The sequence below is a fragment of the Geotrypetes seraphini genome, chromosome 4 (genome assembly GCF_902459505.1).
Source record: "Geotrypetes seraphini chromosome 4, aGeoSer1.1, whole genome shotgun sequence".
NCBI classification, from domain to species: domain Eukaryota; kingdom Metazoa; phylum Chordata; class Amphibia; order Gymnophiona; family Dermophiidae; genus Geotrypetes; species Geotrypetes seraphini.
Window position 1 is genome coordinate 87,833,881 of NC_047087.1, and position 26,596 is coordinate 87,860,476.

General features: G+C 42.3%; 1 protein-coding gene across 1 annotated transcript in view; it reads right to left on the reverse strand.

Moving 5' to 3' along the window:
- Positions 1 to 26,596, reverse strand: part of LOC117359691 (suppressor of tumorigenicity 14 protein-like) — a 49,554-nt gene that overhangs the window by 10,150 nt on the left and 12,808 nt on the right. Inside the window, exons 4-9 of the mRNA XM_033942909.1 lie at positions 18,642 to 18,754; positions 15,443 to 15,576; positions 12,242 to 12,346; positions 8,542 to 8,663; positions 5,813 to 5,885; positions 2,369 to 2,552 (exon numbers count right to left, since the gene is read on the reverse strand). Of these exons, the coding sequence (XP_033798800.1) occupies positions 2,369 to 2,552; positions 5,813 to 5,885; positions 8,542 to 8,663; positions 12,242 to 12,346; positions 15,443 to 15,576; positions 18,642 to 18,754 (731 nt within the window). The remainder of the gene's footprint in view (positions 1 to 2,368; positions 2,553 to 5,812; positions 5,886 to 8,541; positions 8,664 to 12,241; positions 12,347 to 15,442; positions 15,577 to 18,641; positions 18,755 to 26,596) is intronic.

A 26,596-nucleotide genomic window follows, 5' to 3' on the forward strand; every position in this document is an offset into this window, starting at 1 on the left:
TGAGCAATTTTGTTTGATTATTATAATTAGTGTCTGTGTAAAAATAGTCAATGAGTTTCTTAGCTCTTGAGAAACCCTTGTGCATTTCATCCAGGGCTGCAATGACTTTCCTGGTTACTGAAGCATGGGAAAAGCAAAAGAACTGTTAAAGAATCTGCGAGCAAAAGTAGATCAACTTTATAAATTAGAAGGATTTTAAAATATATCGAAAGATTTGAAAATGCCAATCAGGTCTGTCCAAACTCTGATCTAGAAGTGGAAAATTATGGGTTCTATTAATAGCAAGCCATGGTCAGAAAGATTTCGGACCCAGTTGCTAGGAAACTTTGTAGGGATGCAAAGAAAAACCCACAAGTAATCTCCACTGAAATACAGACTTTTCTGAAACAAAGTGATGTGACTGTTTCAGCATGCACAATAATCAGATACTGGAACAAAAATGGGCTGCATGGAAGAGATTAAAAAAAAAAGGAGAACACAAAATCCAGAACACATAGGACGTGGAAAAAGAACAAAAGGAAAAATGCACCCGGATGTATCCAGGGGATATGTAATCAACAAAACCCAATAATCCAATAAAACAGCAAAATTCTAAAAATGAGTAATTGAAAGTTGAAAATAACAAAAACAGCTGTATTCCGTTGTGAAAAAGGTACAGTGAAAAGCAAGGACCCAACATGGCCAGTGTTTTGGAATATTAGCCTTCCTTAGGAGTCTTCAAAAGAACAGAAAAGACGTTGAATTTTAAGCACATGGGAAGAAAGAAATGGTGCTACTGAATTGTGACATAATAATATGCAAATGAGAAGTTTAAGCATGCGTGAAAGCAGACAGAATATGGATAAATAAAATGTTGCAGAATGTGTACGTGGTTAACATCGGAAGTGGCATTAGGCATCATAAGGCACCTCCATAGACGCAATTCTCATGAAAAGTAGGCCCCAGAAATGTAGGCCTTTAAAACCCTGGCCTGCATTTCCAGTGCCCACCTTTCACATAGCAACAATTCTGTAAACGGCACCATTGTGTGATTGACACATGATTGGCAGCCATTTTTAAAGTGGCTGCCGATAACGGCACTGTTTACAGAATCCGGCCCTAAGGATATGCAAACTTTTAAACAAGCACAAAAAAACAGGGAGGAATGGAGGGAAGTATAATACGAAAATCCCAAAATATCACTCCAAGACATAAGCACCACACAAGCCAAGAAAGCTAGCTTATTACTTAAGCGAAAGAAAAGCCTCAGACAAACGGAGAGGTGTACCTACATTTTTCCACCCAAGCATCATAGGCAAAAAACATTCGCACAAGTTTAAAGTTAGCAGGTGGGAGCAAAAAAATAGCCAAGAATGATTAATGGTAAAAAACACTGAACACAAACAGGCCAAGCTGACGATCGTTTCGTGGCCGGTAACCACTACTTCAGGGCCTTAGCGCCAAATCCAGGCTATCAGTACGCAGATCCCAACTGCTGCTTTCAACCACTTTAAACTTCTGTGAAAGTTTTTTTGCCTATGATGCTTGGGTGGAAAAGTGTGGGTACACCTCTCCGTTTGTCTGAGGCTTTTCTTTCGCTTAAGTAATAAGGTAGCTTTCTTGGTTTGTGTGGTGCTATTGTCTTGGAGTGATATTTTGGAATTTTTGTATAACTTTTAAACAAGGCCATTTTATTATGCCCTTTATTGCTATGCTTTGTTTAATGATTGTGCTATTCTGTAATGCATAATGGTTTAATTTGAAACACTTTAACAATTAAAGAAATGTGTTTTGTCTGATCACTCATATTTTCCACAAATGGTACACATCTTAGACAAATTCTGCCAGGGGTGTGTAAACTTACTTAGAAACATAGAAACATAGAAATAGACGGCAGATAAGGGCCATGGCCCATCTAGTCTGCCCACCCTAATGTCCCTCCCCTACCTTCCTCTGTGAATAGAGCCCACGTGACGATCCCATTTGGCCTTAAAATCAGGCACGCTGCTGGCCTCAATCACCTGAAGTGGAAGGCCATTCCAGCGATCAACCACCCTCTCAGTAAAAAAGAATTTCCTGGTGTCACTGTGCAGCTTCCCGCCCCTGAGTTTCCACGGATGCCCTCTTGTTGCCGTGGGACCCTTGTACTTGTATAGCAAAGTTATATATTTAGCAGACACCGGTGAACATAAAACTTTGTTTGAATATCAACTCAAATGTTAACAATCTTGAATAAAAAAATAGTCTGTTTGTATAGTGAGCGATATGAACCTTTATGCAAAGTTATGCATATTTGCCACATAATTGCTGAAGAATTTGAAAAATCTGTCACAGAATCTTGAAAAATCTGCCACAGGAAACTGGGGACTTTGATGATCCAATTTTATACCTGATGGACTCTGAGTTAAGGAAACAATGTGCAGCTGAAATAAGCCATTTGCTTGCAATGACAGATGCGCCACAGATGTGTCCATGGATTCCCATCTGCAAGCTCACTTGCCAAGGCCACCTGCCAGATGCTGCATCTTTGCCTCCTACAATTCTGCTTTTCTTCATTTGATTTCTTCCACAATCTAAAAACAAATTAAGGAATAAGGGAATAAAATGGAGTCACTCACCCGCAGATGAAGCAAACCACTGTGTCATGTTCTATAGACAATGTTATGGATGATCTTAAGCAATAGTATGACAGAAATGTAATCATCTGACCAAACCTATAATAGTATGAGAACCGCAATGTCAGAGGGAAGACTTCCAGATGAGGCACGGGACACACGCGAGGAGCCGCCACCTGCGGCTTTGTGCACTGCATCAGTGAGGAAGAGGGAGCCGGCCCGAAGATAACACCGGGGGTAGCATAAAACGGCCAGATGGGAGCAGGCCAGAAGGGTAAAGCACAGCATGGAGGGAGGGAGACAACAAAGGTAGGGGGAATGATTTTACTTTGAAATTTAGTGATTGAATTGTGTCAATTTTGAGAACTTACATCTGCTGTCTGTATTTTGCACTGTTCAGGAAGAAATGCATTTGTTTCTTTTTCTCTGGGGTTGTACTGCATGCAGAGTCTTGCATCTTAGAGTTTGTTTGTAACATAGTAGATGACGGCCATCCAGTCTGCCCAATCTGATTCAATTTAATTTTTTTTTTTACTTTTTCTTTTTAGCTATTTCTTGGCAAGAATCCAAAGCTCTATATATTAGTACTTTTAGTTTTTGGTCCCGTATTTGCATAGGGGTTATCTGTGTTCTGGTAGGAAAGAATGTTGAGAAGAATACAGTGTGCTTTGTGTAGTTTAATTTTGTGGTTAACCATAATGTGTTAATAAGATTATATTGTGTGTGTGTGTGTATGTGTATATATGAAAAATAAATGGAAAAAATGGTGTTACAATTAGTATTATTATGAGGGAGGGGTCTGGCCCATGACTTAGCCCTGTGTTGTTCAACTGCCAGTCTGCGGACTGGTGCCTGTCCACAAAATAATTCTTTTATTTCCGCCAGTCCATAGATGTCAAAAGGTTGAAGAACACCAATCTAAACAACAAAGGCGCGTGTTGGAGGCATGTTTTGGGCAGGCGCACGACTAATGGCAGTTGGACACTTAAATGACCCTATTGTACAACATTGCACTTAATTTCTGGGGAATACCCTGACCTGTCCTTACCCTGCCCATGGCCACACCCCCTTTTGAGTTGTGCACTATAAAATTTAGGTGCACATTATATATAATAAGGTGCGTAAACCCAAATGACTGCCAATTAACACCAATTAATTGTTAACGGCTATTAATTAATTAGTTTGTGTGTGGATCTGGGATATGTGCCCGCATTTGGGCAACTTATATACTGTAGAATCTGGGGACGTGTGTACCTGTACATTGGGGGGGGGGGGGGTGTAATTTTATAAGCAGCTTTTTACATGCATATATTGGCATACATATGTGAAAAAATCTTTATAAAATTACTCTCACAGCAGTCACGGATTATGAACGTCCGACTTAAGTCAGACTCGTACTTACAAATTGGAGTCCTGTTTCTCCCTTTGGTATTCTTACGTGCTCCTCTCCCTCCCTCCTATGTTCCAATGTGCCCCTCTCTTGCCCTCCCTCCCTCCCTCTATTCTGTGTCCCAAGTTCGTGCCTCCTTCCTGCGGGTGTTTATCTTTTACTGGCCGGCTCCCTTCTCTTCCTCCTTTCAGTCACACCTTCATAAAGCCGTAGGCAGCGGTTCCTGCATACAGGTGACCCAGAAGTCTTCCCTCTGACATTGGAGGAAGCTTTCTCTGACGTCAGAGGGAAGGCTTCTGGGTCAGCCGCAGGCAGTGTAAGAAATTCTGCCCGCGGCTTTGTGAAGAGAAATATGATCTGAGTTACATACAAATTCAACTTAAGAATGGTTTAAAAAACAGAACTCATTCTTAACCAGGAGACTGTCTGTACTGCCAGCATCGGGGCAGTTCTATAAAGTACATGCTCATTGTTAGACGCTGATTATGTTGTACTTCATTATACTAGTAACACATAAAGTGCACGTGTATATGTCAAAATTCTGCCTTAGTGCTATTCTGTAAATACATACTTTACATAGTGTATATGTCATAGGTAGGCATATGCATGGGCAGAGTCTGTGCAGAACACACATCTACACATGTAGGGCTGGATTCAGCAAATGGTGCTGAAAAGTAGGTGCTGGGAAAAATTTGCACTTTGCAGAATTCTATTAAGGGCACTTTGGAATGAGTGCTTACACCAACTGAATCCTGGTGTAAATCCTGGCATGCAACTTGGATGCACACTCTCTAAAATCTATAACTGTATGTAATTATTTGGAACACCCCTGTTTAAGTTTTTTTTTATTGAATTTTTTTTCCATTTAACAACAAGTGTCATAAATTTTCATACAATTATCTTAACAATACACTTGATATTTTTATAATATATTTTATATATAACATTTCTTGTCTTATTTTTCTTATGGTTTTATATATCATATAATTGTAATTATTTTTCTTATAAAGTTATACAATATATATTGTAATGATTTTATCAATTATTATTTAAATATGAACCTTTTCCCCCTCCCTTTATTACATTATTTTCATGTAAGAATATCATCTATTATAATATTTTATTTATAATATATGATAAAGAGAATAATTCCCTCCCCTTAACCCCTCCCCCCCTGATCCACCCATACCCCTCTCATAGTTATGCCTCCTTTTGGGTTATGTGCAAAAGGATTTGGACATGAGCTAGATAAGAAGGTAAATATAAATTAGAGCCAATTAACCTCAATAATTGATTGGCAAACACTCTCCACATATATTTAGCATTACTTCCTATTCAGATAGTGGCACTGAATATATGTATATTTTAAAAACTGCGGCTAAGGTTAAAAATGAATACAGGTGCATTCATCCATGAACCATAGCGTATACCAGCACATTTATAGTACAAAAATGCCTTCCTGCATCCACTTCTCTGCTACTAGTCCACTTAAAATCACAGATCAAATCATGTGTACATCTTTTGAACATAGTACGAGGGGGTGCTGGAAAGTTCTCAGCCCCACCAACCACCTTCCTACATTCTGAGGGTTATTTTGCCACTGTAGCCGAAAAGAAAGTTATGTTATTTCGTTAAGTGCCAATTTGCAGAAATGAAATTCTGTGTGTTAACATTGTTTCAGATCATTGATTGAACCATATCCACATCATTTATTTTATTACTATTGATTTTATTTTAAAAATTTATATACTGGTTAAAACGGTTGGGCTGAGAACTTTTCAGCACCCCCTCGTATTTATGAAACAGAGATAAAGTAGGACTGACTTACTGAGCGCACTGAGCTGTGGTCTGGTTGGTATCTTGTCATTCTCTGGAAGAGGAAACACAGACAGACTGAGATTCTGTAGGCAGAGGAATGATAACAGGAATGGAAGAAGATAAAAATGCATACATATGCTGAAGAACAAAAGTCCTTGATTGTCATCCAAATATGGATGGTTTTACAGGCAACTGGGCTAACCCTCAATTTTGCCTCATTTCTGCTCATTTTTTTCTCTAATTCAAACACACTGTGTTCATATAGGTTATTTATAGTCCTTAACTAATGTAAGTTATCATCCAAGGTGCTTTGAATTATCAACAATTTTGGAAAATTAAGAAGAAAACACTTGATATTTCAATAGATATGAAAATGAGTTAGCCCACTTGTCCATAAGATCATCCATCTACAGGTCAATGTACTAAACTGTGAAATGTTTTCATCCTAGGGGTGTTTGTCCAAAAAGAAAATGCACAAAACATTAAGAAATATGCAAAAACATGAAATTTCAGTGGCACGCGCATTTCTTGCATCAATACCTCTTGTCCAAAAATATTTGCAAATTCATGCATGTCTTTGAAATGAATGTTTTTGAAATACTACTGGTTACCTATCGCTGGGTTTTACTAGGCTGCAAAAGAGTTTCTTACCATGGGCCGGCGAGGTAAATGCTCCGATGCTCATAGGAATAGAATGAGCACTAGAGAATTTACCTTGCTGGCCTGCAGTAAGAAGCTCTTCCATGGTTTAGTAAAAGGAGCCCTATATCTTTTAAAATAAAATTCAAACTATTTACAATTGCACACAAGGCATATATGAGCAGCAATCCTCTTATCTTCACTCCTTTGCCATTCCATATATAATATCTGGAGTTCTGAAATCCTTGCAAGATTATAGAATAGCCATATCATGTTTGTCAAGAGCTAAATGGGAATTGACATAGAGTTGAACAACAAAAGCAAAAACTGCAGTAATAGTTACAAGACGTCAAGTCTTTAATGAACAATCATAAATATAAATCTATACTATAATAAAATGCTAAGTGCGCATGTGCACTCCTACCTGCGTGATCCGTGATCAGTAGGTCCGTGGCCGGCAGGAGTGCGCATGCGCGCTTAGCTGTGCCAGTGGCCGACAGAGAAATTGAAAAGCATTGGCCTCCCTGCTCTCCACCTCCTCAAGCCATCAAAGCGGCAGTCCTCCATCCAGGAAATACGCCTTACTGGTTGAAGTTTATTTATAAGTTAAAAGCCGCAGCAGTGGCTCCTCTCACGAGCCGTACCTGTGTCGGAGAAGGCTTCCGATGCAGGCGGGGATCGTGAGAGGAAACGCGGCGGCACCTTTAACCTTAAAAATAAACTCTGGCAAGGGACTAAGGAAGCAGGCCAGACTGCGGGAAGGGAATGGAAGCGGGGGTGGCGGCAAAAGACTAAGGGAGCAGACCAGACCTCGGGAAGAGAAGGGGGGTATGGGGAAATGCTGCTGCTGCTGCACAGGGAAGTGGAGGAGGGAAATGCTGTTGCACAAGAAAATGGAGGGGGAGGGAATGCTGCTTTGCCTTCTGCACAGGGTACTGGGGGGAGGGAAATGCTGCTGCTGCATAGAGAAGTGGAGGGGGAGGGAAATACTGCTGCTGCTGCTGCACAGGGAAGTGAAGTGGGAGGGAAATGCTGCTACACAGGGAAATGGAGGGGGAGGGAAATGCTGCTGCTGCACAGGGAAGTGGTGGGGGAGAAAAATACTGCTGCTGCATAGGGGGCAGGGAGAGAGACAGATAGAAAGAAAGACAGACAGACAGCAGGAGGGAGCGAGAAAGAAAGAAAGATAGACAGCGGGAGGGAGACAGAAAGAAAGGAAGAAAGACACAGGGGCAGGGAGAGAGACAGAAAGACAGACAGACAAAGGGGGCCAGGGAGAGAGACAGACATAAAGAAAGACAGCGGGAGGGAAAGAGACAGACAGACATATTCTAGCACCTGTTAATGTAACGGGCTTAAACATTAGTATAATCATAAAGCAGTTTGTATCCAAAAGAGTTGATGAACCAGGACCAAACATGGGTTTTAATATTATTTATTTATTTACATGTTGGTTTATCTATAATTTTTGATTTGTTTGATTTAAGTGATTGTTTTATTTGACAGTTTTACCTCTTATGCAGCCTTATAGGTAAAACGTATCCAAAATAGGAATTATACCTTTCTTTGAAATTAAACCCTTGTAAATATTTATTCTGCATTGTTGGTCTTGTGCTTTCTTTCTGCTGTGTGCACATTGCAGATCTCCTGCCTCTCTTTTGATCCATGAGTGAGATGGGGAAGAAACTTGAGCTGCCCCAAGGTAGGGGAGGTGCACAGCTGGGAAGAAGACCCATTTTAGTCATCAGAGTCAATTGGGCCATCAGGGTGTCTACATGGGTCACAGAGACAATTTGGGGGGTCAAGGATGGGGTAGCATAGTTGGGCCACTAGCTATGTTTTTGAGATCGGGAGCTCATGAGGCCCATTTAGGCCACCGGGACATGGGTGTCAGGAGTGTCGGGGGAGGAAGGATCATTGATTTGGGTCTGCATGGGTCACTTGGTGTCTCCCATAAATCTCCAGTGTAAAGCTGTTTAGCATGTGATTTTAAGGATCGGTGATCTTTCCACCTCTCCTTCAGATTAAATACACATTATTTACATTTTGCCTTGGCTTTGATGGACATACTTCCATCTAAAATGATTTTTCAGCAGTTACCCACAGAACCTTACTGCAGTCATTTTCATCACTGTCACTTCCACAGTTGCCATTTCCTGTGCATTTCCTGGAAACATGCTGGCACTTTCCATTGCCACAACTGTTCTCCCCATAATCACAACCTGCAGAAGAAGAAACCCCCCCCAAAAAAAAATAGTTACACACATGAGACAAGCTTGTTGCCTTGATGCATGAAACACCAGGTAAGCATTCCCAATACTGATTAATTCCTTCTACTCCAGAGGTGACAATGCACATCTTTGAAAAACTAAATTGCAAAACATGCTGGAATGTGGTTTGCAAGAAAGGGTGGCACATAGATTCTGAGAGCACTTGCAGATCTCTCAAAATACAAACCTACAATCAGCCACTAGGTGTCACAATTGGACAGATATTTAGCATTGCTCCAGTCCCAGAGGTTGATGACAGTTTGTATAAACTCTTGACATCAGTTTCTAGCATAGGCACTCTGTATAACATGAACAGGGAAGGTAAGCATGCTCAGCCCCAAGTACAACCTTCTTTCTCAGCTCTTCAGTGACGGTAGCATCGTTAAAAGCAGCAGAAAAAATGTGCGGGATCATTTTGCTGCATGTGCCACTCCTCGATCTGCTGGTCCCATCTCTCTGACGCAAGAAGTTTACATCAGAGGGCAGGACCAGCAAAACTAGCAGTAGAACATGCATGGAAAAATTCCCACACAAGTCTTATCTGCAGCTTTTACTGATGTTCCACTGGCTAACGATGATACCTTTATTCCCTGATGCACAAAACTGCCCACCGCGTGCTTTTCCTCCCGATCACCCATTTAACAATCCAATCCGACCCATGCAAATTAGTAAAACCCCATACAGATATATCCAAATGACTGATGCACAAACATCGCTTGGCTATTTAGCATCGAGTTTTACCGATCGTAAAACCCAATTGCTCTAGACCTGTCGGTAACTGTGTTACTAACTGGTCTGCCTGGTTTCTTTTTCATTTTTTTTTTTTTCAATGGCACAGGTATTTTGCATGTATTAAACACGCAAAGTATATATTGAGTAAGCGGATTCCTCTGCAGGCGGATATTTTAGTTTTTTCCCAAGTTTCTACATTGGGCTTGTCTAGAGGGGGTAATTTGCTGTTACACCAGTGGTCTCAAACTCGCGGCCCAGGGGCAATGTGTGGCCTGCCAGGTACTATTTTGAGGCCCTCATTATGTTTATCATAATCACAAAAGTAAAATAAAACCATTTCTTGATCATATGCCTCTTTAGCTATAAATGATAATATTATTATTAAGACTTAGCCAAAAGGAAAGATCTATAAACTATAAAGAGTTTTACCTCATGCAAAATTGTCATTTCTTTAATAAGACATTAACTATTTTTTCTGAGGCCCTCCAAATACCTACAAACCAAAATGTGGCCCTGCAAAGGGTTTGAATTTGAGACCACTGTGTTACACAAAGCATCCTTATTGGCCAGAAAATGTATTCTTGTGTTGTGGCGTCAACCTGAGGCACCTATGGCAACGATGTGGAGAAATGAACTGTTTACCTTATTAAAATTTGAATACCTGAATGTCCGTAAGGGTGGTCCTGGTCCTTGAAGGAAATTTCAGAGAATTTGGGCCCCTGTATGGGAAGGTCTGTCCCATAGAGCCAGAAGTTCTCTCCTGAACTTTTGACACTGGAAAGCTGGGGTGGGGGGAGGTAGGGGGGGAGGTTGGATTGGGTTGGGTGGGCCTTCTGGATGTGTGTGTGGGGGAGTGTTTTGGGTCTTTTTGGCCTCTGTGAAGGATCAACACGGATGTCCTTGCGTTGTCTGCTGTTGACTTTGTACTGTTCTGTTTGGAATGTATGTTTGTAATATAAAAATTTTCAATAAAAAATAACTTTTAAAAAAAGCACGCAAAGTATCTGTCCCATTATTAAAAAAATGAAAAAAATTTTCCTCTGCCGCAACAGGGCCTCCCTAATGCCCCCCAACAAACGCTGCAACCCCCCCTAAACCTAAAACAAACGGCAGAAGGGATGCCCACTCCCTCCTGCCATGAAAGAACTCCCTCCCCCATGCTCCCAAAAAGGCAGGAGGGATGCCCACTCCCTTCTGCCATGAAGGCGTCCAATCCCCCTCCAAGCCCACCTGCCCCATACCTTAAAAGTTGGGAGCAGGAGGTACTGAAAGCACCTCCTCCTTCGACAATGACACTGGGCCTTAGGCCCCTCCTTAGTGCATCATGGGAGGGGTCTGAGGCGTCTGAGCCAATCAGGGACTTCTTTAGTAAGGAGTCTAAGGAAGTCCATGATTGGATAAAATAAATGGTTAATCACAAACTTCCTTAGGCTCCTTCCTCGATGACACTGGGCCTTGAACTGGGCCGGTGCATCATGGGGAAGGGCCTAGGTAAGTCCCTGATTGGTCAAAACAAATGGCCAGTCAGGGACTTTTGTAGGCTCCTTCCTAAGGAAGTCCCTGATTGGCTCAGGCGCCTTAGTTCCCTCCCAAGGGAGGGGCCTGAAGCATCTGAATCAATCAGGGCCTTAGGCATCTCCCCATGCATCACATGATGCACTGGGGAGGGGCCTAAGACCCAGTTTCGTCATCGAGGGAGGAGGAGCAGGAGATGTTTTCAGTACCTCCTGCTCCCAACTTTTAAGGTACAAGGCAGGGGGGCCTGGAGGGGGAGTGGGCGCCTTTGTGGCAGGAGGGAGTAGACATCTCTCCTGTCATTTTGCGGTGGGTCGGTGAATTGGGAGGGGGTTGGACCGCGGGTCAGGGGGATGGATGGTGGCTCGGGGTGCTGGTGCAAGATAGGAGGCCTTGGCGCGGGTTTTTTTTTTAAATGGGACAGGCTGTGTTTAACACAGCACAACATCTGTGCCATTAAAAAACAACAAAACCAGAAGCCCTAACAGCAGTGACAGGAGGCTGCTTTCCTGTCATTGCTGCTAGGGCTTTGCGCATGTGTCAGTCGTTTACTGAGCGATTGAATCGGTCGTGTTTGCATGCAAATGATTTGCAGCTCTGTGCAAATCGTTTGCATTCACACTTAAGAACATAAGAATTGCTAGGTCAGACTAGTGGTCCATCGTGCCCAGCAGGCCGCTCATGCGGCGGCCCTTAGGTCAAAGACCAGTGCCCTAACTGAGACTAGCCTTACCTGTGTACGTTCTGGTTCAGCAGGAATTTGTCTTGAATCCCTGGAGGGTGTTTTCCCCTATAACAGCCTCCGTAAGAGCGTTCCAATTTTCTACCACTCTCTGGGTGAACAAGAACTTCCTTACGTTTGTACAGAATCTATCCCCTTTTAACTTTAGAGAGTGCCCTCTCGTTCTCTCCACCTTGGAGAGGGTGAACAACCTGTCTTTATCTACTAAGTCTATTCCCTTCATTATCTTGAATGTTTCGATCATGTCCCCTTGTTTGTGCATCGATCACTGTTGGGGAATCGGCCAGCAATTCGGCCAACAGCGATCCAGTCGGTAATACCAACTGACTTTTGTGCATCTAGGCCTTAGTTAGTCCAATAAAAAGGTATCACCTGATTTCTTTTTGTTTTGTTTTATTTCTACATATTATCTTTAAGAGTGGATTAACACAGCTGCCACACCATTTCTCACAAATAACTGAAGCCCATGTAAGCATCTTATACAAGAAGAGCCTTACTATGTATTGGGCATGACTACAGATGTTAATATTGAAATACTTACCACATCTTTGTTCGTCACTGCCATCTGGACAATCTTTCCAGCCATCACACTGCTTCCATAAAGGAACACATATCTCGTCCATGCACTTGAACTGCTTGGGACATGCTAGAACAAGAGGAAGCACTATACAAATGATACATGGAACACTGTATGTGAGGGCAAGCCTATATTATCCATTGATTATGGCATTCTTAGTAAGACTAGGAGGTGATCTGCAAATATCTTACTGTAAAATAAATGGAGAAACATGGATGTCTTGCATTACCTGTCCATTGAGCTGTGAGCTTGGATAGACCTTGCACATCCTTCTGTGCATTTTCATTATGATTGAGTTTGCATTGATATATCATATTATTATTATTGTAATACATAGTAACATAATAGATGATGGCAGATAAAGACCCGAATGGTCCATCCAGTCTGCCCAACCTGATTCAATTTAAATTTTTTTAATTTTTTCTTCTTAGCTATTTCTGGGCAAGAACCCAAAGCTCTACCCGGTACTGTGCTTGGGTTCCAACTGCTGAAATCTCTGTTAAAACCTACTCCAGACCATCTAAACCCTCCCAGCCATTGAAGCCCTCTCCAGCCATCCTCAGACCGTGCAAGTCTGCCCAGTACTGGCCTTAGTTCAATATTTAATATTATTTTCTTATTCTAGATCCTCTGTGTTCATCCCACGCTTCTTTGAACTCAGTCACCGTTTTCCTCTCCATCACCTCTCTCGGGAGCACATTTCAGGCATCCACCACCTTCTCCATAAAGTAGAATTTCCTAACATTGCTCTTGAATCTACCACCCCTGAACCTCAAATTATGTAATGCATTTGAACACAGCATTATTCTGTTTATTGTAAACCATTTTGGGTCAAACGTTTATTCAAAGTAGGGATATATAACATGACAACATTTACTAAGATGTTTCAATAAAAGAGATTTTGAATTTGTGGAGTCATGATTGAAGGCTCTTATGTTCCTGCAGGGAGGATGAGATACATATCATTTTGTTCCCCATCTTTTGCTAAGAAGCATTTTTCTTGGTAGTGGACTAAACAGACAGGAATGTTCCTTGGATTTTTGCTAAGATCCAAGTATAGAATTTCAGCTAGAAGCCGAGGCTGGACTTTTCTTGCATAAGACCCTATATAATATGAAGAGGGAGGGGGTAATGCCCCATTACTTCACTTCAGTGAAAGGCAAGTGATGAGGGAATGGCTATTGACAAGAGATTATTAATATTCCTGTCCAATAAAAGAAACTCTTCTTTTCTGTATACCTAGTACCAATCTGCATATTTTGAATCTTTGCACTTCTGCTTCTGTGGAGCAACTAGTTATTGTCAATCTCCTTACAATATGATTTATGGTATTATTTTGGGGATGGGGGTCTGAGTTTAGAAAGGAATTTGTGGAAGCCTGGGGTAATCTCTCTATTACTGTCAACCTACTACCACTATTAATTATTTCTATAGCACTACCAGACGGATGCAGCACTGCACAGTCACAAAAGAGTAAGAAAACAGTCCCTGCTCAAAAGAGCTTACAATCTAAACAGGCAAGAAAGACCAGTGCTGAGATGCAGAGTAATCTGATAATTACATGAAAATGTATTGTTTTAATTATAGCTGCAGCTAAGGAGAGTGTGGTGCAGTGGTTAGAGCTACAGCCTCAGCCCACTGGGACCGATAGGGAAAATGCTTATAGTACCTATATGCAAACCACTTTGAGTGTGGTTGTAAAAAACTACAAAAAGGTGGTATACAAGTCCCAATCCCTATCCCTTTTATATAGAGTTAAAGGGACTGAAAGGGATTGCAAGGTACCATGGCATGCTGACTGTGTTCTTCTAGCATTTTAGAAATTACATTTTAAATGATAGCTTTTATTTTTTTTGTATAATAAAATGGGATTTTTTCCCCTTGTCCCTTCAGCCTTTTGCTATCTGCAGAGTCCATTTTTTGCAGTAATTATAAGGCTATATTACTGTATTGTGGAACCATATAAAGCAGGGGTGCTCAATGTCATTCCTTGAGGGCCGCAGACCAGTTGGATTTTCAAGCTTTCCCAAATGAATATGCATGAGATCTATTTATATGCATTGCCTCCATTGTATACAAATACATCTCATTCATATTAATTGTGGAAACCCTGAAAACCCAACTGGATTGTGGCCATCGAGGATTGACATTGAGCTTTCTGATATAAAGGGAAGAGCTGCCAAGTTACCCAGTTCTAAGCTGGAGACTTTTTGCCAGCTCTGGTTTTGAAACTTGCATCCCAAAGCAGTGAGGGATTTGCAGTGCCTGATCTTGTCCATTGAAATCAGTGCTGCAAGTCCCCAGGATAAGGTAGTCAGAAATCTAGGATTGTCCTTAGGATACAAAACTTTGCATTTCTGAAAAGGCTTCATACATGAAAGAGGTAGCCGAACAGCAACAACTGTGGCTTGACTGACCCCTGCTGGCTAGGAGGACTACATGAGGTCATCTTGTCAGGATAACCTCTCGCTATTTTTATGTACATACTGGGGGGGGGGGGGGGAAGAGATTCCAGAGCACACCAACCCCCATTTGTGTATATGTTGTGCATGTAAATCGGCGCGCACAGCTGATTTGTTCTCACAACTTAATTGTTTAAGAAGCCCAATAATTAACAACTCATAATTTAAGCTAATTGGCACTAATTAGATGCTATATGCACAACTTGGCAGGCACATTCTATAAAGTTGTGCTTCAGTTCTAATGCGCGAATCTCAAAAGGGGGCATAGCCAGGAGAGGAGCATGGGTGGATCGTGGGTGTTCTTAAAAGTTAAGTGCAGTGGTATAGAATATGCCCGATCTGCACACAACTTAGGCGCAGGTATTTAGGCTTGGTTTTTTGTGGCCTAAATGGGTGTGCCCAAATGTTAGAGATGCGTACAGCTGCTCAGTACAATTCTATATATGGTGCATGACTTATATAGAATCATGCTAAGTGTTCTAGTTAGCACCAATTTTATTGGTGCTATATATAGAATCAGGCCCTAGGTTCCTCAACCAGTTACAAATAATAATCAGAGGTGTAAAAGAAGCCAACCAAACAGGCCAATCCCTACATTAAAGTCTTCCTCCCTATCAGCAAATTAGTAACCAGTGTCTATATTTGTTGCTATTTTTCCTTGTACCCCTGTCTTTCCAGTGTAAGTGTGCCTCTTTTTACTCACGGTCAGTATGGCTGAATGCTCTGTATTCAATGTAGAATCCCTTCTGTGTCACCACCTCATCAGAATGGAATTTAATGGCCACAGAAAATCCATACTCCTTCCTTCTATTTCCTTCTGAGATTGGCTTGCAGTGCCTAGCAGAATAACCACAAAAGAAATGTGCCATTGGACGTTAATCGTTCTGTATTAAACTAGTGGCCCTTAACTTCAAGCAGTAACATAGTAGATGATGGCAGATAAAGACCCGAATGGTCCATCCTGTCTGCCCAACCTGATTCAATCTAAAAATTTGTTGGTTTTTTTTTCTTTTCTTCTTCTTAGCTATTACTGGGCAAGAATCCAAAACTCTGCCCGGTACTGTGCTTAGGTTCCAATTACTGAAGCCTCTGTCAAAGCTCACTCCAGTCCATCTACACCAGCGGTCTCAAACTCGCAGCCCACGGGCTGCATGTGTCCCTCCAGATGCTATTTTGCATGCTGCGGCCGGCGGCGGCTCCTTGCGCAATCCACACCAGCATTTCTCTTCACCCTTCCCTTCCTTGTGGAGCAGCAGCGTGTCTGGCCAGCTCCCTTGCTCAGTCAATCGTTCCGTTCAAAGCCAAGGGTGGCGGCTCCTTGCGCTATCCACTCCTGCATCGGAAGCCTCTCTGACATCACAACATCAGAGAGGCTTCTGATGCAGGAGCGGATCTCGCAAGGAGCCGCCACCTGTGGCTTTGAACGGAACGATCGACTGAGCAAGGGAGCCGGCCAGACACGCTGCTGCTCCACAAGGAAGGGAACGGAAGGGGAGGGGAAAGAGAAATGCTTCTGCTGCATAGGAAAGGGGGAAGGGAAATGCTGCTGCTGCTGCTGCTGCTGCACAGGGAAAGGGAGAGGAGGGAAAGGGGAAGAGAAATGCCTCTGCTGCACAGGAAAGGGGGAAGGGAAATGCTGCTGCTGCACAGGGAAAGGGAGGGAGAGGGAGAGGGAAAGGGGAAGAGAAATGCTTCTGCTGCACAGGAAAGAGGGAAGGAAAATGCTGCTTCTGTTGCTGCTGCACCCAATTGGGGAAAGAGAGGGAAGAAAGGAGAAGGAAGACAAGGGAGAGGAGAGGAACAAGAGATGCTAAGTTCATGGGAGGGAGGGAAGGAAAGGAGATATCAGACCATGGAGGGGGAGGGAGAGATGCCAGGGCATGGGGGGAGGGAAGGAGACAGATGCCAGACCAAGGGAAAGGAAGAAAGGAGGGAGGGAGAGAAAGGAAGGAAAGAGACGTCAGACCATGGAAATAGGACTGAAGAAGAGAGAGATAGGAAGGGAAGGTAAGACATGGAAATGTAGATTTTGAAAAGAAAGCAGAAAAATTGAATATTAAGTTAATGCCAAAGATGGATGCAAGTTTGATCCAAACAGACCGAGGATTTTAAATTACAGTCCACTTGAGGGGGCAATACTTTCAAAATAGAACAAAACACAACCCCCCCCCTCATCAATACTGGGCAAGTTTCTCAAATAGTATCTTCATATAACATTTAAAGGCTTTTAAATATTTAAATGTGCTCATAAGCTCTTCAGCAAGGCGCCACAGCAGCGGTACAATGTCGCTGGAAAGGTGCTTGAATTTTAATCATAACACATTGGATGGAGCAAGGATACTTGCTTCTACTGGAGTGGCAAATGTTATGGCTCTACAAGAGTTGTTTAACAGTAGACCACTTATCTGAAAAGGTCAGTTCACGGCTCCAACACAGTCTATGTTTCGCTACGCTACATCAGGAAGCCGGAAGGATGAGCTTTTTATATTGATTTTATTTGCAGTGTACAGTACCTGAGTCCTTTGGTCTACACATGTGATGTTGAAAAAAGGTATTATCCGCGCCCACAGTGGCGCTAGGCGGTCTAAAGCTCCTATGGAGGCGCAATGCCAGCTCTGATTTTTAAGCGCCAGTAGGTGCCTTAAAACTCAATTAAAAATGTCATTTCAATGGCATTTTTTACTGTTTGGGTGCCTACCAGCACCTATAAAAAGGACGCTGTTCAGAGAATCCGGGCCTTAGTGCCACTGAATATCAGCACTAACCACTAAAGTCATAATTAGCTATTTAGTAGGGGAACCAAGGGCAGGGTCATCACTTATGTGATTAAGTGCCGTTATTCAGTATTTAACGGCCTAAGATAACCAGACAAATTGAACCACATAAAACTCAGTGCTATCTTTATCCAGTTTCATTTAGGCTGTTAATCAGATAAGGAATAGCCAGCTGCACTAACCCAAATATTCAATGCCAGTGCCTGGATATAGCCTGGCAGTAAATATTGGGGCATAACACCACCAGCAGCTAAAAAAAAACATACCTCACTGCTCCCAGCTGAATATTTAGTCCAAACTGGAATTTCCAGCATTAAAATGGTGATTTACCTGCTATAATGTCTGAATGGAAAATTGCCCTCATCAAATGCACTCACGGGTTCTATTGCACATTTATATTTAATTGGGTTATAAAGAAGCATTCCTGGGAACAGGTTTAGATCAGAGAGGAAAACCATGTGCGTACATTTCATTTCCGAACATACACACACCAAATAGCTTCTCCCCAGCCCCCCCCCCCCCCCTACACCTGCAGAAATCTATTCACCTATTGATTAAAATTTGATATACTGGCTCCCATATAAAGCACTTCAAAGTGATGCAAGGTACACTGACACTCAATGTACATAACTCTTGTCAGTTTTCTGAGAATAGTTTTCTTTTTGAAAATTTGATTAAAGTATGCGCCTTGAAAGGGCTCATAGAAGTTATTTGATTATTGCCCCCTAGATGAGTTTAATATGGGAGGCATTTTTACACAATTCTATTTCAATAACATCAGTTTGGCTGTTTACAGCAGGTCAATGGAAGTGGCATAGCATTGTTCAAGAGGCTGTAGAATTAAGGGTGGCTAACCCTCCCTCCTTGAAGGCTATAAGTAGGTCTAATTTTAGGAGTAACTAGAATGAATATTCAAAAGATATCTTTGCAGAACCTAGTTAATTGGCATATTTTGTTTAGACTGAAAACTAGACCTGCTTGGATCCCTCATAGTTTGAACCTGGGCCATCCAGACATAAAAGCGAATATAGAGGCCTTGACATACACATAAAAGCAAAAAGAATGAGCTACAGCTAGTCAGGAGTTTTTATGCATTTTAAATAAGTTTTGTTGTCATTATTTACTTACCTAACTCCATCAATTTCTAACCAGTCTTTATCACAGTTAGTGGATCCAGGAGACTGCTCTTGAATTTGTATTACAAGAATATTTAGTATCAACTTATAACCGGGCTGTGGTGCCTACAATCAAAATGTATTTTAAAATCTTAATAGTTCCCAAAATAGTTGTGCAACATGTTATGACTCGATTTTAGAAATACTCAACACAATAACAGAAGATTAAAAAAACAATACAGGATAGGGGCAATTTTCAAACTCTCGATGGTTAGACACTCCCTTTGCATATATGTATGCTTACGAGGGGCCACTGAAAAGTTCTCAGCCCAACCAACAAAGTTGGGGCAGTCACCATTGAGGATTATACACTGAGGCCCAGATCCTCTAAACGATGCCATTTTTTTAGGCATCTAAACTCAGTAAAAAAAAATGCTGTTAAAATGACATTTTTAACTGAGTTTCAAACGCCTAAAAAAATTGGTGTCAGAATCGTGCCTCCATAGACACTGTAGGCCGCCTAATACCACTTTGGGTATGGTTAACACTGGAAGTGGCATTAGGCAGCCTAAAGTGCCAACGGAGGCGCGATTCACATCATGGGTAGGTGCCAGAAATGTAGACCAAGAAAACCTGTTCAGATATGTAAATTGCTCACTGTAGGGAAAGACAAACTAATGATTAACATGTATAATCTTTGGGAGTTATTAATTATCTGTTAAAGTTGGGGTTAATAAAACATGCACACTAACTAAAGGTTACTGAAATTGGTAAGGGAGTCAGGGAAATTGGGGAAATCTAGCTGTGACCTCCATAGGCTTTTAGATCCATCAGTTATTCAATAGTTCAGAGATTCCGTCCAAGACCTCTGTCTCTTGGCCTTTTGGCTGAGAGGGAAGGAATCCCTCTACTGGGGAAAACCTGGAACTGCAGATCACAGGCTCAGAAGAATTGGAATTGGAGAGAGATAGACTCATAAATGAGCTAAGAGCTGTGGACCTTGCAGAAAAATGACTCTTGGAGGTGTCTTCTGAAGACAGTGGACTGGTCTACCAGGAAGATGATGGGTCCTAGTAGCAAAGCATCCCTTGGAAGTGGGAAGAAAGGCCTTTGAGAGCAAGCTCAGAGTGAGGTGGAAGGCTCTCTGGGGAAATATTGGTGTCCAAGGACCAGCAGCAGAGTGACCCTTGGGAGCAGGCTCATGGCAAGGCGGAAGTCCTCTGGGGGCACAATCGGTATCCAATGCGCAACAGCTAAATTCCCTTAGGAGCAGGCTCAGGGCACGGAGGCTTTTGGGAGCAAGTTCAGGGCAAGGTAGAAGGCCTCCTGGAGTACAATTAATGCAGAAACCCAGTAACAGAAAGGTTCTTAGGTACAGGACTGATGCTCAGAGCCCATCAGAGGTAGAGGCTGTTGGGAATACAACCAGAGCTCAAAGCCCGGTAAAAATGGAAGCTCCTGGGAGTAAAGTTGTTGCTCAAAGCCCAGTGGAAATGGAGGCTCCTGGGAGTGCAACCAGTGCTCAGAGCTTGGCAGTAGAGACTGGCAAGGCCAAACTGACTCAGCCCTCCGATGTCCAGCATCTACCAGTCTAGAAAGCTCCAGCCAGAGGAGATCTTGACGACATGCTAAGGATGGGCAGGGAATAGGCTCAGTGAAGGAGCAAGGGGACATAGGTAATACTGTCACTCTAATAAGAAGACTTAATGAAGGAACAGGGAGATATTCTACATTGGTAAAGGCTAACTGATTCCAACAGCACTGTTTAAAGGTTGTTCAATACCATTCATCCAGAAGGCTTAACAAGCTGATTAACAAAATACTTCTCAAAGTAAACGTCTTACTGCTTATATATAACGTAAGTTGTAAATAGTTTTCAGTCAGCCTTGTTCACAGCAGTCTTCCCCGGGTGGAGACACCAGACACCAATCATGTCAGGGCTTGGCGGAGCCTGTATGAGAGAGGCTCCAGCCAGGTTTGTCTCAGACCCAAGGATGCTCACAAGTGAGCATTACACCTGCTTAAATAAATTCATAAAGCAAAGGCAGAATTGGCCCATAATCAAATATTTCATGGAGAGCATCCAATCCAGCTGCACCCAACATGGATTCTCTGCCAGATTATGTCAAATAACTGACCTGAAACCTTTTACTACAGATTACTTTGATTCCCCCACTGCAGCCAGAGTAGGTATGTTTATGCTTATCAATTATTGATATACCATAATGGAAGCTCACCATGATATATATCTGTATCGAAATTGTATTATGTTTTATATTCTTGTTGTTGCAAAAACTTAATAAAAATATTTGAAAAGAAAGAATATTACTATACTGCTTCTGGCATGAAAGACATCTATCTGTATAACGGCAGAAGTCCTGCTTCTCTCACAAGAAGAGAACAGCTTCCTAATGAGGCTGATGGGGCAAAAAACAGTACCAAGTTAAGAAATCACTGTCTAAGCACAGAGAGATTATGTAGGATCTGCAGAACTGCAGCAAGTAGGGAAAAGGGCTGACTGAATGGACCCACTGGTTGTTATTTGCTAGACTATTCCATGTTTCTCTATCTTTTGTCTTCTTTATCTTTAATGAAACCTGAAAGCCCTAAAAAAAATTTCACATTTGTTTAAAACCCCCCCCCCCCCCCCACTGTTTAGAGCTGGGGTCTCAAAGTCCCTCCTTGAGGGCCGCAATCCAGTCGGGTGTTCAGGATTTCCCCAATGAATATGCATGAGATCTATGTGCATGCACTGCTTTCAATGCATATTCATTGGGGAAATCCTGAAAACCTGACTGGGTTGCGGCCCTCAAGGAGGGACTTTGAGATCCCTGGTTTAGAGGGAAGAGTTGATAAATTGTAATATATGAAAACAAAAACTTTTAGCCTGACTTACCAGTCTATTAGGAATTTTGCTAGATTTCTGATGCCTAATTAGTTGCAAGATGGAAAATATAAAATGCACCTAACTGGAACTGAAGAGCAACCAAATGCAACAAAAGGGCCCAATACTCCCTTGATGTATTGGGCTGCAGATACACAGCTCTTCCAGGCACTTATGCTTCAATGCAAGTTCCGGTTTATTTACACATTGTTTGTGTGGCTCTCTCAGGAACTTATTGGACCCCTGAGGAAGATGTGTTAGTCGAAACACGGACCATGTCGGGTCCCTGTTCCTTCATCACATAGGTGAACCACATTTTTACAACATTTATTGATTGAAATACAGACTTGTTATCAAGTGCATCGTCTCTGCAGCATTTCTCTTTGGTTTTCTGCAGAAGAAGAGATACATATATTGCAACTAGAGGTTTATAGCTGTCTTCTAGTATAAAACTCTTGTTCTGCATATGTATTTTTATCAGACTGCAAGCTCCACAGAGAAGGGACTCTCTGGCATGTATCTGTTGAGTGCTGTTTATGTTAAGTAGAAAATGAACAGCCATTTTCCAAAATAAAATGTCCAAATTATGGGCGCCCCCCCCCAAAAAAAAACATGGACAAGGATGTCTGGCAGTATTTGTATGAATATAGCAACACAGACATCTCTGCAGAGCAGGGGTCAGCCTAGTGGTCAGTGCAGTGGACTTTAAACCAGGGCACCCAGATTCATATTCCACTGCAATTCTGTTATTTTAAATAATGAGCCCTCCAAAACCAAGGAAATGCCTACTGTATCTGAATGTGCACCACCTCAATAGCCTTCAGGCTTGCAGATGTCTTTAATATTTAGGTACAGTAGGCATATCTATGTTTCTGCACACAAAAAAGACATTTGAAGTGGGATGTGAACCTGGGTTCCCTGGTTTACAGTCCACTGCACTGACCACTAACCCTTCAAATGTGCTTGCTGTAGTGTTCAGAATAACTATAATATCTGATTCTGTTAGGGAGTCTATTTTCCCTTTTCAGTGTGACATTCAGGAGTGATGAAGGGGAACAGTACTGGGGCATTCATGAGGGGTCATCCCTTAATCCCTCCAGTGGTCAGCTGCTCAATCAGAGTACCTTTTTTGTTCCCTGGATGTGATTGAAACATGTCTAAATGAAAACATCCTTCTTTATAGATTTTGGATGTTTATGTCCATTTGATTATTGACGTTGGACTTCCTAATTTTGGGCTCTCCCTAGACCTGCCCAAAACATGCCCACAATGAGACGCTGCAATGTAGGATGTCCAAATTCTACCATTGGAAAATCGCAGTTTGCACATTTTGGGCAGATGGACCTTTTGGGGGGGCATTTTGAGATGCCCGTCTGCTTTGAAAATGTTTAAGAAGATGCTAGCGACTCGTAATAGCACTCCCTCACACGATCATCTTAGTAGAGATCTGATTCTACCAGACCCCACCCAAAGGTATAAATTATCCTTCCCCTCTCTACACGGTATTCGCTATGCAGGCAAACTGGGAAAATCCCTTCTCTTCAGAATCACAGGTCTTTGGAATAAGAACATAAGAACATAAGAACATAAGAAGTTGCCTCCACTGGGTCAGACCGAGGTCCATCTCGCCCAGCGGTCCGCTCCCGCGGCGGCCCATCAGGTCTGCGACCTGTGAAGTGGTTTCTGACCACTTTTATAACCTACCTCAAGTTCTATCTGTACCCCTCTATCCCTTTATCCTCCAGGAACCTATCCAAACCCTTCTTGAACCCCTGTACAGAGTTCTGGCCTATCACTTCCTCCGGAAGCGCATTCCATGTGTCCACCACCCTCTGCGTAAAAAAGAATTTTCTAGCATTTGTTCTAAACCTGTCCCCTTTCAATTTCTCCGAGTGACCCCTAGTGCTTGTGGCTCCCCTCAGTTTGAAGAATGATCTTACTACCCCGCTGCGGAACTTGGGCTCCCTCCAATTATTCCGCAAGCAACTGAAAACCTGGCTTTTCACTAAAATGTAATTCTATCCCCCCTTACTCTTCTCTTCTATATATAAGTTCATGTAAAGCTTTTTTTTCCTTCTCTTCCTATATTTTAAGTTCTTGTAAACCGTGCCGAGCACCACAACATCCGTGGAGATGATGCGGTATATAAACTTAAGGCTTAGTTTAGTTTAGTTTAGCTAGTGGGTCAAGCAGTGCAGCACAACTAGCCTGCTGAGCCGAGATGGCGTATCCCAGACTACGGGCTCCTTTTACGAAGGTGCGCTAGCGGTTTTATCGCACGCGCCGGATTAGCCGAAAATCTACCGCCTGCTCAAAAGGAGACGGTAGCGGCTAGCGCACGCGGCAATTTAGCGCGCGCTATTCCACGCGTTAAGGCCCTAGCGCACCTTCGTACAAGGAGCCCTAATACTCGTATAAGCCCCAGGGGAAGAACTGAATAGCAGGTCATGGAAATAATTGAAGGAAGCTTCCTGTTCCCTGGCAGGGGTGGCTGAGGGAAGCCTCTAGCCCTGACTAACTGTGACTGGGAAGTTGCTGGGAAGATGTCTGACCTACGTCTTACAAGGTAGGAAAGGACTTTATGTATATGGGGCAGAGACTGCTAGAAACCATAGTGTGCTTGAATGCAAGGCCTGAGAGAGACCAGGTCTTTGAAGTGATTACAGTGAAGAATTACATTACCTGACTTGCCTGCCTGACAGAGTACACAGGCTTACATTATGTAGTAGTGACTTCAACTGCCTGAAAAAACACAATAAAGACTTTTTGTTCAAACTATCCGCTGCCTGCATTTGTGAACGTTCCGTGCCCGGCCACTGCCCACACAACCACAGATGATACTAAGGGCTCCTTTTACTAAGGTGCGCTAGCGTTTTTAGCGCACGCACAAGATTAGCGCGCGCTACAGCGCTTGCTAGCTGAAAAATTACCACCTGCTTAAAAGGAGGCGGCAGCAGCTAGCGCGAACGGCAATTTAGCGCGCGCTATTCCGCACGTTAAGGCCCAAACGCACCTTTGTAAAAGGAGCCCTAAATGTTACAGAAGATACACTACTTCCATTCACAAGAATGACTACTTTCTCCAAACAGCTGTCAATCTACTCCAGCTTGCTCTGAAACAATACTATCTACCTTTCATCTTCTTACTATGAAAGGCTGGGAAACAGCAGATCTTTCTTCAAAGATAAGGGTTCATAACAGAAAATACTGATTTATTTTGAACTCTATCTAACATATGCAGAAGTAAGAAAATAATATGATCATTCCCTAAAACAAGTTACTGGAGGAAAAGTCCATAGTCTGCTGCTGAGACAGACAGGGGAGCCACTGCTTGCACAGGATCGGTGGCATTGAATGCTGCTGCTAGACTTAGTCGTACAGCATGTATAACCGAAAGTTATACAGACCAGGATCGACGGAACTTGGACGTTGTGACTTAGACATGTAAAACATGGTCTAAGTCACAAAAACCCACCTAAAGTCACAAGATAAGCACTGGAAACACATAAAACAGACCCTACACACACTACCCCAGTGATCACCGACCCCCCCACCCACATAAAAATATTAATCACACCTTTAAAATTCAGCTTCCAGACCATCACCTGGCCGCCTGGCATAGGAAAGCCTAGTCGTCCAGCATAGAGGCGGCTTAAGCCGTCTTGGAGGTGGGTTAGGGGCCCATGGAGAGGAGAACCCATGCCCATGAGCCCTTGTAATCACTGCATTGATAATTAACCATGTGCACTCCCCTATACATCCCCAAAACCCTTTTGTACTGGCATATAAGTGGCTTCTGCAGCCATAAGGGCTATTGGGGTGGTAGATAAGTGGGCCTAGGGGATTCTGGAGGTGATTTGGGGGGCTCACCATGACCTATAAGGAAGCTGTAGTGAGGAGAAGGCATGGCACCCTTTTTGTGAAGTTCACAGCAGTGCCCTGTAAGGTACTCCACTATTTAGGTGGCATGTCTGGGTGTTCAGTCCATCACTTTGCAGACCCCTTCCATGTCCAACAGGGCTTGTTCTAGGCGTTTTTGACTTGGACAAAAAGTTGGACAAAAATGTGGTATAAGGATGGATGATTTAGTGACTTGGACGATCAGATTGGCAGGACATATAGTTAGACGATTTTCGAAACAAAAAAAATTTTGGACGTATTTTTTGAAAATGTATCCTAGGCTGTTTTTTTACTTTGGATGACTTGTGACTTAGATGAAAACGGACTTAGACGTCCCTTTCGATTATGCCCCTCTAAGATTTTTCCTCAAATGATATGCATTTAATTTCTCCTTGTAATGTATGTTGACTACCCCTACTGTTATTGTGGTCTAAGAAATGGGATTAAGATTTGGTTATATTATAAGAAATTTTCTTTTTTTTCCTTTTTGAATAATTTTCCTTCTCTGCATTTCATGCAGCAAGATGTATTCTTGTGAATTTTATGTGAAAGTTATAAATAAATACATTTTTTAAAAAAACGTTGGGCTGTATTATTATCTTACTGATTGTCTTATTTATTATTTATGTCTTATTTATTTTATTAGGGTAAGTTATGAGGTGAGGGTATTACTGTACATGCTTGAGTCCATAAAGTCCATCTTTTTCTCAAGCCTATAGTATGTAACTTGAGGGTATGCAGATTGTAGAAGTATTGCAGATAACTTGCTATCATTGGCTGTTACATATCATGCTAAATGTATTGGTTTTTATTCAAGTACTAGCTGATGCCCCGGCGTTGCACGGGTATTTAATTATAGCAATAACACTGTAAATGGATTCAAATAAAGATACTTTATAGTGGTGAATGAAATTATTTTTTTACAGCTTAATAAAAAGTACAATATTCAAATTATAATGTGAAATATTTGACAAAATGAATACAATACAACAAACGCAAAACGTGATTATAAACAAAATTTTTAGTTTCACCGCCTGGAGCAAGAACATATAAATTCTTGGGTGAACCCACCCTTGAGCAAGCAACATAGAGTTGTGGGCCGCGAGACCCCCAGAACATATCACCCCAGGTAGTGAGGGATCTGCATACCAAGTTTCGTTCAAATCGGTCAAGCCGTTTTTGAAT